General features: G+C 35.8%; 1 protein-coding gene across 10 annotated transcripts in view; it reads left to right on the forward strand.

The window, feature by feature from the left end:
- EVI5 (ecotropic viral integration site 5) overlaps positions 1 to 12,103 on the forward strand; it is a 244,948-nt gene that overhangs the window by 137,320 nt on the left and 95,525 nt on the right. For 8 of the 10 annotated variants that reach the window (XM_055585126.1, XM_055585131.1, XM_055585132.1 and 5 more), the window contains one exon: positions 9,340 to 9,474. In XM_055585126.1, coding sequence (XP_055441101.1) covers positions 9,340 to 9,474 — 135 coding nt within the window. The remainder of the gene's footprint in view (positions 1 to 9,339; positions 9,475 to 12,103) is intronic. The other 2 variants (XM_055585128.1, XM_055585133.1) reach the window with 1 other exon arrangement.

Raw genomic sequence — 12,103 nt, forward strand, 5'->3', positions numbered from 1 at the left:
GAGGTGGACTATCCATGCTAAAAAGTTTTCTAAGTACTCGGAATTTTTGTTCCCAGTGTTCACTTGTTTCATAGCACTGTCGTCATGGCACACCCTCCTAATAAGCGTCTGGAAATGCCCACGTGTGCTACAGTTTTTTTTCAGACTGTATGGCACCCATAGCCTTTCTTGATATCTCTTATTCCACTGGAGGTAGTTAAATTAAAAGGCTTCATAAAAACAAGAGAAACAAAACTCCTTGTTTTATAAATGACACTCCCCCACCCCCACCCCATGGAAAAAATTTAAAAATTGAAACAGGTATTTTACAGTGCACAGTAATGTCTTTTAACAGTGGCATTTTTATCCCAATTCTGCCACTCACTATTTGTCCTTTTACAAATTACTTCTGTATACAATACAATTTTTTTTATCCTATATATAATAAAGGATTATTGAGATTTAAGTGAGTTGGTCCTCTGGAAAAATGCTTAGCATAGAATGAGTACTCAATAAGTGGTAGTTATTATTAAGATTAATATTAACATTATTTCATTATTCTACCAGCTTGTTTGGTCAGTGGCATAAATGGCTAATAACCAAAACTTAAAAGACTAAAACTGACAGGTGAAGTTTTAATATCAGAAGTATATAATTTTCCTGATCAAATTTAGATCTGCAAAATTTTGAACAGCAAAATTGGAAATGTAGAAATAAATACCAAATAAGAGAATTCAATTGCAGAAACTCTGAGCCAATTGAAAGGGACCAAAACCAAGCAAGAATAATAAAACCTCTATAATCAATAAATGTTATCTTATAAAATTTACCCTGTATTAGAGTTCTGCAGAGTAATGAAAGTAATTCTAGTCCAAGGGTAGGAGAAGACTAATGTCCTAGCTCAAGCTCTGGCAGGAACAGAATGAATCCTCCCTTTTTCTGCTACATGTTCTATTAAGGCCCTGAACAGATTGGCTGGTCCCCACTTACGTTGGGAGGGCAGTCTACTAAGTCATCTGAAAACACCTTCACAGAAACACCCAGAAATAATGTCTAATCTGGGCATCCCATGTCCTAGTCAAGTTGATGAAAATTGACCATCACAAGTCCAGCCTTTGTCAACTTGGCACCCATGTGCATCTTGTTAATCTATACTTAATCTCCAGGTAAAGAAAACAATAAGGTCATAATTCTGCATAACTTCATACAGTTATGTCCTGAGCATAACCAAAAATGTACTAATGCCTTCCCCAGAAGAGGTGGTGAAATTCTTGAGTAATGTTTTCCCTTCTTGATATCTTGTAATTTAATTACAGGATATACTGTAAAATTAACAATACTTATATGCTATAATATAAAGTCAGTGCATCTTATATTGCATGATAAGAGAACAAGAGAGGAAAGAAAACACACATATTCAAAGAAAACAGAAAACATTCATAGCAAAATTGGGAGGAATTACTCATGGCAGTTACAGTCCTTATATATGTAACTCATCATGTGGTAGTATTTGTAACTACCTTCTTCCACTACCCACTCTGTATTCCTTTACCTTCAACAAGCACCTCAGCTGGTCATGGTTCTTTGCTTGGTGGGATGACCCAAACCTTGAATCCTGAAGGATCTGGGCCATAAGCAATCCTTCCTGTATTGAATTATTGTAATTTTTTTTACCTTAATTACAAGGCATGAAAATATTAAGACACTTGAAAGGATCTCCTATGTTTCACATATATTCTTCCAAGTCTCCACTGTAGTGTAGTGGACTACTCGGTAGTGATCAGTCAGCCAAACCAACACCATAATTCTCTTTTTTTACTCACTAATTCAGATGTGTGAGGACTCAAAGTGGTTTGCCTTAACTTCCAGTTTACTGTCTCTTCATGGAACCATTCCTCCCTCAGGAACTAAGAAATCTAGACCAGCAGAACATAATGTTGCAAAGCAAACATTTTGTTGGTGAGTCTGTAGCACTAATAGTGTCACTCCTATTTACACCCCTTGATTCCTATATCTGTGAATTATGGGGGAAAAATGACACTATATTGCACAGTGACTCACAGCATATTCATTCTTCTGGAGAACCTTGTCCCAGTCTTGTAAGGTATTGCCACCTAGCTGGCACTAGAAATGAGTTTTCAAATGGTCATTCCACCCTTCTGTCAGTCCAGCTGCTTGATATTAGGGAATTTGATAAGACTGATGAGTTCCATGAGCATGGGCCCATTGCTGTTCTTATTTTGCTGTGATGTGCACTCCTTGATCAGAAGCAGTGCTGTGTAGAATACCATCACAGTGGAGAGGTATTCTGTAATTCCATGGATGATAGTTTTGACAGAAGCATTGCATGCTGGGAAAGCAAGTCCATATCCAGAGTAAGTGTGTATTCCAGTAAGAGCAAAACGTCCCTTCCATTTTGGAACTGGTCCAGTATGATTAACCTGCTACCAGGTAGTAGGTAGATTACCCCCAGGAATGGTGTCATATCAGGGGTGTAGTGTTGATCTCTGTTGCTGGCAGATTGGACACTTAGCAGTGGCAGTAGCCAGATCACTTTGGCGAGGAGAAATCCGTGTTGTTGAGCCCATGTATAACCTCTGTTCCAGCTACTGTAGCTACTTTGTTCATAAGCTTATTGGGCTTTCTGAGGATAGAGGCTGACTGGTATCCACGGAATGGGTCATCCCATTCAATTGAGTTTTTTTTTTTAATGACTTAAAATCATTTATTTCTCTAACTTGAGAGCACCATTTTCCCCTTTCTCTATCAAGCAATGAAAAATATTTGACTCCAAAAGTAAAAAGCAAGAAACAAAAAATAAAACAACTTTTTAGTGCTTAATAGCAAATAGTATTACAGTTTTCAGAGATGAGCTGAAACTGACCTCGTAGAGCAGAGAGCATAGTGGAAGAAGCAGATGTTATTATATTCCTTTCATCTAAGTAGGGCAACACTGCAGCTTTTGTGATTTGTCCAGCCCAGAAGGGAAGAATGAGAATGCTCTTGCCACAAGAAATTTTGGACCACACTTTCCTTAGAACCTAAAGCAGAATCTTTCAACTGATTTTTAAAAATCCTCTGCTGAGGTCAACTTTTGGCGAGCATTCACATGGAAAGCAGCATCTTCACAGTTTTAGCATATTCAGAAAGGTATGTCTCCATACATCTTCCCCAGTTTCTTTGTCACCAGTTTTCCCTTTCTTTACATTGAACCAAGGCATGTCCAGCATTTCCAGTTCATTCACCATGGGCCACCCTTTGGTCCATATTCCAACCAAACAAATGCTAAACCCCCAAGTCATAGCACTAAATGCAGAATCTCCAGTGAGTCCATATCAGTACTAAGAACTGATCCCAATAAAAGCTTTTTGTTCAATAATGCATATGAATGTAATTGAATAGTTCTAGTTGCTATATACAAAAATTGATAATGAGATGAAATTGGCTTAGTGAAGTTAGGTTTATTCTGAATACTCTCTTAAAGTGTATCACTGCTTGTATAATTTTCATTAACATGTTTGTACTAATAAACATGGAATTAAAACTTCTTTAATCTCAGTACAAAAGGAAAAGAAAACACCTGCCTGGGCCAGGTGGCAATATCGTAAAAATGCTTCTACTACAATTTAGTGTAAGCTGTAACATAAAATACAGGTATACCTCAGATTGTGGGTGCAGTTCCAGGCCACTGCAATAAAGCAAATATCACAAAAAGTGAGTCACACAAATTATTTGGTTTTTCAGTGCATATAAAAGTTAGGTTTACACTGTATTGTAGCCTGTGAAGTATGCAGTAGCACTATGTCTTAAGAAAAACAATGTACACACATTAATTAAAGATATTTATTGCCAAAAATGCTAACCATCATCTAAGCCTTCAGTGAGTAAGCTTTTTGTTGGTGAAAGGTCTTGCCTCGATGTTGATGGCTACTGACTTACCAGGGTGGTGGTTGCTGAAGATTGACAATTTATATTTTTAAAAAGGCAAAGTGAAGTTTGTTACAGCGATTTTGATTCCTTTCATGAAAAATTTCTCTGTATCATGCAATGCTGTTTGATAACATTTTGCCCACAGTAGAACTTCTTTCCCAGTTGGGGTCAATACTCTCAAACCCTGCCAGTGCTTTATTAGGTAAGCATGTGTAATATTCTCAGTCCTTTGTTGTCATTTCAGTAATCCACATGCATTGTCACCAGAAGTAGATTCCATCTCAAGAAAGCATTTTCTTTGCTTATCCATGAAAAGGAACTCCTTGTGCAAGTTTTACCATGAGTTTGCAGCAAGTCAGTCACATCTTTAGGCTCCACTTGTAACTCTAGTTCTCTTGCTCTTTTTGTTACATCTGTACTTACTTCTTTCACTGGTCTTGAACACCTCCAAGTCATCCATGAAGGTTAGAATCAGCTTCTTCAGTTAATGTTGATATTTTGACTTTTCCCCATGAATCATGAATTTTCTTAATAGCACCTAGAATGGTTAATCTTTTCCAGAAGGTTTTCAGTTTACTTTTCACAGATCCATCTGAGGAATGGCTCTTTTTTGACAGATATAGCCTTACAAAATGTATTTCTTAAATAATAAGACTTGAAAGTCAGGATTATTCCTTGATCCCTGGGCTGCAGAATGGATATTGTGTTAGGAGGCATGAAAACAACATTAATCTCATTTTACATTTCTTTTTGGGTGACCAGGTGCACTGTCAGTGAACAGTAATATTTTGAAAGGAATCTTTTTCTGAGCATTAAGTTTCAACAGTGGGGCTTACAATGGTAAGCCATGTCATAAGCAAATGTGCTATCATCAAGGCTATGTCATTGATTTTTAGAGAGCATAGACAGTAGATTTAGCTTAATTCTGAAGGGTCCTAAGATTTTCAGAATGGTAAATGAGCACTGGCTTTGACTTCAAGCCTCTAGTTACATTAGCCCCTAACAAGAAAATCAGCCTGTTCTTTGAAACTTTGAAGCCAAGCATTGACTTCTCTTCTAGCTATGAAAGCTTTAGGTGGCACCTTCTTCCGATAGGAGGCTGTTTCATCTACATAAAAAATCTATTGTTTAATGTCATCACCTTCATTAATGATCTTACCAAAATCTTCTGGATAAGTTGCTGCAGTTTCTACATTAGAACTTGCTGCTTCAGATTGCATATTTATTTTATGGAGATGGCTTCTTTCTTTAAATCTCATAAATCAGTCTCTTTTTAACTTCAAACTTTTATTCTGCAGCTTCTTCACCTCTTTCTGCCTTCATAGAATTGAAGAAAGTTAGGTCCTTGTTCTGGATAAGACTTTGGCTTCAAGGAGTGTTGTGGCTGGTTTGATCTTCTATCCAGGCCACTAAAACTATTTCCATTATCAGCAGTAAGGCTTTTGCACATTTTTACCATTTATGTGTTCAGTGGAGTAGCACTTTTAATTTCCTTCAAGAACTTTTTCTTTGCATTCACAACTTGGCTGTTTGGGACAAGACCCCTAGTGTTTGGCTTATCTTGGCTTTCAACATGCCTTCCTCACTAGGCTTGATCATTCCTAGCTTTCAGTTTAGAATGAGAGATATGCAGTACTTCCTTTCTCTTGAACATTTAGAGGCCATTGTGGGTTATCATATGGCCTGATTTCAACAGTGTTGTATCTCAGGGAATAAGGAGGTGCAAGGAAAAGGAGAGAAATGCGGGGAATGGCTGGCTGGTCAGTAGAGCTGTCAGAATATACACAACGTTTATCAGTTAAGTTTACCATCTTAAATGGGTGTGTGGTTCATGGCACCTGAAAACAACTGTGATAGAAACAGCAGAGCTCACTGATCACAAGCCAAAACTAATAATAATGAAAAAGTTTGAAATATTGTGAGAACTACCAAAATATGACACAGTGACTTGAAGTGAGCAAATGTTGTTGTAAAAAACAGCGCCATCAGGATGGGGAACACATGTATACCTGTGGCGGATTCATTTCAATATATGGCAAAACCAATACAATATTGTAAAGTTAAAAAATAAAATTAAATTAAAAAAAAAAACAGCGCCAATAAACTTGGTTTGAAGTAGGGTTGCCACAGACCTTCAATTTGTTTTTAAAAAAACCAGTTTTCAAAGTGCAATAAAGTGAGGAGCAATAAAATGAGGTATGCCTATATTAAATAATACCCACTACGAACTGTAATTAATAGTTAGATGGTCATATATGTAAGACTATTGCAGTAGTTCAAAGAAAGATGAGAGCATAAATAAAAACAATGACTGTGAAGGTGGAAAGGAGCAGACAAATTCAAGAGGTAGCTGGAAGAAAAACTAAGATGTGGTGACTGATTTGGTATGGGTTGAGTTTAATAATAGGGGAAGTTTTTACTTGGATGGTTGTTAGATGATGGGATCCTTAGCATATAAGGAGGAAAAGATAAGGAGTCCAGTTTTGAAAGGTTGAATGTGAGGTGAGTGTGAGGCTAAACAAACGAAGAAAACCAGTAGGAAGTTGTTAATATGAATCTGTAGTTTATTAGAAAGATCAGGGTGAGAATACGGACTTGAGAGTCATCACTCTTTATATATCTGTATATCTGTTGATTTCTATCTATATTTATTGTCCTTCAGTTCTGTTCAGTCGCTCAGTCGTGTCCGACTTTTTGCGACCCCATGAATTGCAGCATGTCAGGCCTCCCTGTCCATCACCAACTCCCGGAGTTCACTCAGACTCATGTCCATCGAGTCGGTGATGCCATCCAGCCATCTCATCCTCTGTCGTCCCCTTCTCCTCTTGCCCCCAGTCCCTCCCAGCATCAGAGTCTTTTCCAATGAGTCAACTCTTCGCATGAGGTGGCCAAAGTACTGGAGTTTCAGCTTTAGCATCATTCCTTCCAAAGAATACCCAGGACTGATCTCCTTCAGAATGGACTGGTTGGATCTCCTTGCAGTCCAAGGGACTCGCAAGAGTCTTCTCCAACCCCACAGTTCAAAAGCATCAATTCTTTGGCGTTCAGCTTTCTTCACAGTCCAACTCTCACATCTATACATGACCACTGGAGTTCCATTATTGTATGTTCCTCTCCCTCTCTACCCCCGCCACCAGCTTTTTTTTTTTTTTTTTTTTTAACTATTTTGCAGGTCCTTCCTTGGTGATCTCATCCATTGTCTATATAGAATTAAATAGAGTAAAAATCTGATACACATTGTATCTGATAATGTCTTTGTATGGACTGTATTAGACAATGGATGAAATCACATAGGAGGAATCTACAAAATAAGAAAATTAACAGAAAGATTGAGAGAAGACACAGAATATAGAAACTCTGAGGCCTACTGATTGATACACACATATATATACACATAAGCACATAGACATATCTATAATGAAGTAGTAGAACTGACAGAGCAGACAGAGAAGATATGAGGTAAAACCATGAAAGAGTAACACTTTGGAATCTGGGGGAGGAGAAATTTTTAATGAGTGGTCAGTTGTTTTAAATTCCATAGACTATCTGGTGAAGCTAAGAGCTGAACAGAGGGGCTTTTCATTGAGTTTTTATGTTGTTATTGGATATTAATACTGTTAGTGATTAGAGTAGTTTCATCAAGGGATGAAGGCTAAAATTAGTTTGTAGTGGATTAAGGAACAACTGGAGAGAAGAGAAATAACATGTACACTGTAGAAAGAATCCCTTGAACAACAGAGGATGATTAGAAGTTTTGTAAATTTTATTGCTAAAAATTTGTTCCCAATATTACTAGTCTTTTTTTTTTTTTTTTTTTTAACACTTGGTTGGATGGGTTGGTTTACACCAGATCAGTGGTTCCATTCTCATATTGGCCATTTGGGTTTGATGTGTTCCTTGGGCCCTCCTAATAAAGTCTTAACAAGTAAGCCTGGATTACTGTTGTCAGAGCTTTAGATTAAAGGCAAAAGATTCTATTATTACTCATAAAATAACTGTGATCTAATTAAACAAAAATCATGACACCTGCATTTTGGATGCAGCCATTCTAAAACTGTCATTTTTCTGTTTGGTAAGGTAAGTATTTGCTAAGGTGATATACCTATTGCAGATCTGTTTCTTATATTGAAATATTGTTTTAATAGTATCAGAAAGTTACTGGGAGAAATAAAACTTAGTTTAAAAGTTCTCATTTGACCAGTAGGTGAACTGTGCATTTTTAAAACTTAACTTTTTGAGTAATGGGCAAAGGAGTACTGTATATTTTAATTAAGTATTTAATAGTTTTTAAATAGTTTTAATTTGTTATTTGTTTTGTTCCTAATATATTAGAGTAAAAAGACCCATTCTTTACTTATGTTAGTTCAGTAGGAGATTATTCTCTGTGACCCTTATTTTGGAATTTTGAGTTGTCACTATTTTTTAAATCACGTAGTAATTACTACGTGAATTAAATGTGAAGCGATAGTTTATTTTAGGAAGTCTTTTAGAGTGGTAAATTAGATGTCTTTTTCCTTTTTAGAACATTTTTGTGTACAAACTAGTTTGAAAGGGGGTTTCTTAAATAGCTACATTGGTGTAAAGTAGGAAAGGAGATGGAAGAGTTCATCCTTTCATGGTTAATTTCTTTATGCAGCATCGTTGCTTCTAACAATCATTTTCATGAATATATTTAAAGAGATCAGTACATTTTTAACAGCAAATACATTTTTGTTCTTTTGGGATTTAGGATGGTTTACATTATTATAGATGTCTTATTTTTATTCCTATTAGGTTAAAATAGAATTTTCAGTAAATTTGAACTTCTGTAGTCTATATCAGTGCTGTCTAATATCAATATAATGTGAGCCACATATGCCTTTTAAAGTGCCATAATAAAAGGAATAACTAGCAATGAAATTAATAAATAATAATTTTTATTTGATTAAATCAGTATTTTAACTCAGTACATTTGAAATATTATTTCAACATACAATCAGTATTAAAATTAATGAGATATTTTGCCTTTTTATTTCACATTAAGCCTTCAAAATCCAGTTTGTATTTTATACTTACAACCTTTGTTAATTTGACTAGCCGCATTTCAAGTGCTCAGTAACCATATATGACTGGTGGTTACGGTGTTGTTCAGTTCAGGTCTATAGAGCTGGAACAGATTCTTAGCATCTGGATGAATGGACAGATAAAAGAAGATATTTATTTTCTATGAATTGGATTCAATTATAAACACCTGATAATGTGATCATCATTATAGATATCAAACCTGGAATTTTTTATTTTCTGGAAAGGAGATAAGCTGGAAATACTAGGTGGATGGAACTTTTACAATCTGGTTACCCTCAATAGCTGTATTGTGTGATTGCACTTATTTTTAATATATATACATGTTCAAACTTCTGAAAAATTTCAGTGTATGTCTATAACTTGTAGCATAAATGCAGTTCCAACTACAATGAAGATTTTGTGCTACAGCTGGAGAAGGAATTGGTCCAAGCCCGACTGAGTGAAGCTGAGTCTCAGTGTGCACTGAAGGAAATGCAGGATAAAGTTCTGGATATAGAAAAGGTAAGAACAACATGAAGGCTGTCATTCCCAAACTAGAGGGGACATATGATAGATAATTTAAGTGCTTATTGAGTGGTGAAATTTGGCATGGTTTTTTGCACATTAAAAATCTTACATGGTTATAAGAGAGGAAAGGAAAAACTACATGATGCCTATTTAATTTTTATTGTTACCATACTAGTCAAAGCCCCATATTTTGGGTAAAAATAGAGATTAAAGTCCTTTTAGAGGGAAACAACCAGGATAATTTTGATATGAATGATATTTAATTATTGGAGAAAAGAAACTTAAGGAATAGAGATTAACTGTTGTCAAGATAAGTAGTACTTAACAGCCTTTAGAGTCACCCAACTATAGCTGACACAGTATCTCTCAGACTGCTGCTGCTGCTGCTGCTGCTGCTGCTGCTAAGTCGCTTCAGTCGTGTCCGACTCTGTGTGACCCCATAGATGGCAGCCTCCCAAGCTCCTCTGTCCACAGGATTCTCTAGGCAAGAATACTGGAGTGGGTTACCATTTCCTTAAAATCCTGGGGCAATTGGGATAATATGAACTATAAAAGTCTACAACGTAGTAATATTACATCTTGGCCATTGACCGAATACTAACCCTTTTTGTTTTTAGTATATAAAATATGCTGAAAACATTCCTCTTAAGCACATTTCAGTTAATGTAATTAAACAGAAGGCAGCAATTTCCTTCTAGAAGAATTAGATTTAGCTATGAAAAATTTGCCATATATTTGTTAAATTAATGTATGGAATACTTTTGGGTCAGTGTAGACCACATTCGTAGTTCTTTTAAAAATGAATATTACCATTTTTATCCCAACAGTATATAAATATATCACTTGCTTTTCTCCCAATTCAAGGTAAATTTAAAAAAATCCACTGTGAAATTTGCATCCTCAGCACAAAATACACAAATATTCTTTTTTTTTTTAATTTTTATTTTAATTTTTAACTTTACAATATTGTATTGGTTTTGCCATATATCAAAATGAATCCGCCACAGGTATACATATGTTCCCCATCCTGAACCCTCCTCCCTCCTCCCTCCCCATACCATCCCTCTGGGTTGTCCCAGTGCACCAGCCCCAAGCATCTAGTATCGTGCATCGAACCTGGACTGGCAACTTGTTTCATATATGATATTATACATGTTTCAATGCCATTCTCCCAAATCTCCCCACCCTCTCCCTCTCCCACAGAGTCCAAAAGACTGTTCTATACATCAGTGTCTGTTTTGCTGTCTTGTATACAGGGTTATTGTTACCATCTTTCTAAATTCCATATATATGCGTTAGTATACTGTATTGGTGTTTTTCTTTCTGGCTTACTTCACTCTGTATAATAGGCTCCAGTTTCATCCACCTCATTAGAACTGATTCAAATGTATTCTTTTTAATGGCTGAGTAATACTCCATTGTGTATATGTACCACAGCTTTGTGTCTTGTTTTTCTTGTAAAAGTAAATTTGTTTAAAGAAAGAAATTAACCATTGTTTTCAAATATTATAATAGTTTTATCTGCAACAGTGTATAAATAGACTAGTTAAATAAATACGTAAGCATTTCAGGGAAATTTTCATCTGAGTATAACTGTTACAGCTTTCTAAGCTACAGAAAACCATCACAGTTTATATAGGAAGATTTTAGCTGGAGATGTACTTACAGAAGTTAACTTACCTCTTTTGAAGGTTATTAAAGTACAGATGAGTAGTGGAAATAAAAACACTTTTAGGTTTCTTATAACCTCAGACTTGAGAGTCTGTGTTCCAAATCACAAATTCTGAATCTCTGTTTTCTCATCTATAAAATCATAAATGATTTGGGTTCTGTGTTGCATTTGTTTCTTTTACCCTTAGGTAGTATCTAGCCATTGATTGAGAATCTCATAAACAATGGACATGGAAGAGCCTCAAATTCTTAACTGTTTCTTAATGAAATAGAACAGGGTATAACTACAGTTAATAGTTGAATAATTGTGCTAGAAATCTACTTGCTATTTTTATATTATCTTTGGAAAACTTTTTCTCCTATTTGTTGAGAAAAAAGCCAGAAAAAAATAAAAAATGCCTAATGGGGAGTATTCTGGGCTCCTTGATTTAGTTAAGAATCTGGATCTTTCTGTTTTGAATATTTGGAAGAAGGAAATGTTCTTGGGTCCAATTTAAAAATAGATTTTTAAAGTAGCTTTGTTGGTATTCATGCATCCTATGGTTAATCTGGGGAGGCCTTACAAATAGCTGTGAAAAGAAGAGAAGCGAAAAGCAAAGGAGAAAAGGAAAGATATAAACATCTGAATGCAGAGTTCCAAAGAATAGCAAGAAGAGATAAGAAAGCCTTCTTCAGCGATCAGTGCAAAGAAATAGAGGAAAACAACAGAATGGGAAAGACTAGGGATCTCTTCAAGAAAATCAGAGATACCAAAGGAACGTTTCATGCAAAGATGGGCTCGATAAAGGACAGAAATGGTATGGACCTAACAGAAGCAGAAGATATTAAGAAGAGATGGAAAGAATACACAGAACTGTACAAAAAAGATCTTCATGACCCAGATAATCATGATGGTGTGATCACTGACCTAGAGCCAGACATCCTGGAATGTGAAGTCAAGTGGGCCTTAGAA

This window comes from Bubalus kerabau, chromosome 6 (genome assembly GCF_029407905.1).
Source record: "Bubalus kerabau isolate K-KA32 ecotype Philippines breed swamp buffalo chromosome 6, PCC_UOA_SB_1v2, whole genome shotgun sequence".
In the NCBI taxonomy this organism is placed as follows: domain Eukaryota; kingdom Metazoa; phylum Chordata; class Mammalia; order Artiodactyla; family Bovidae; genus Bubalus; species Bubalus kerabau.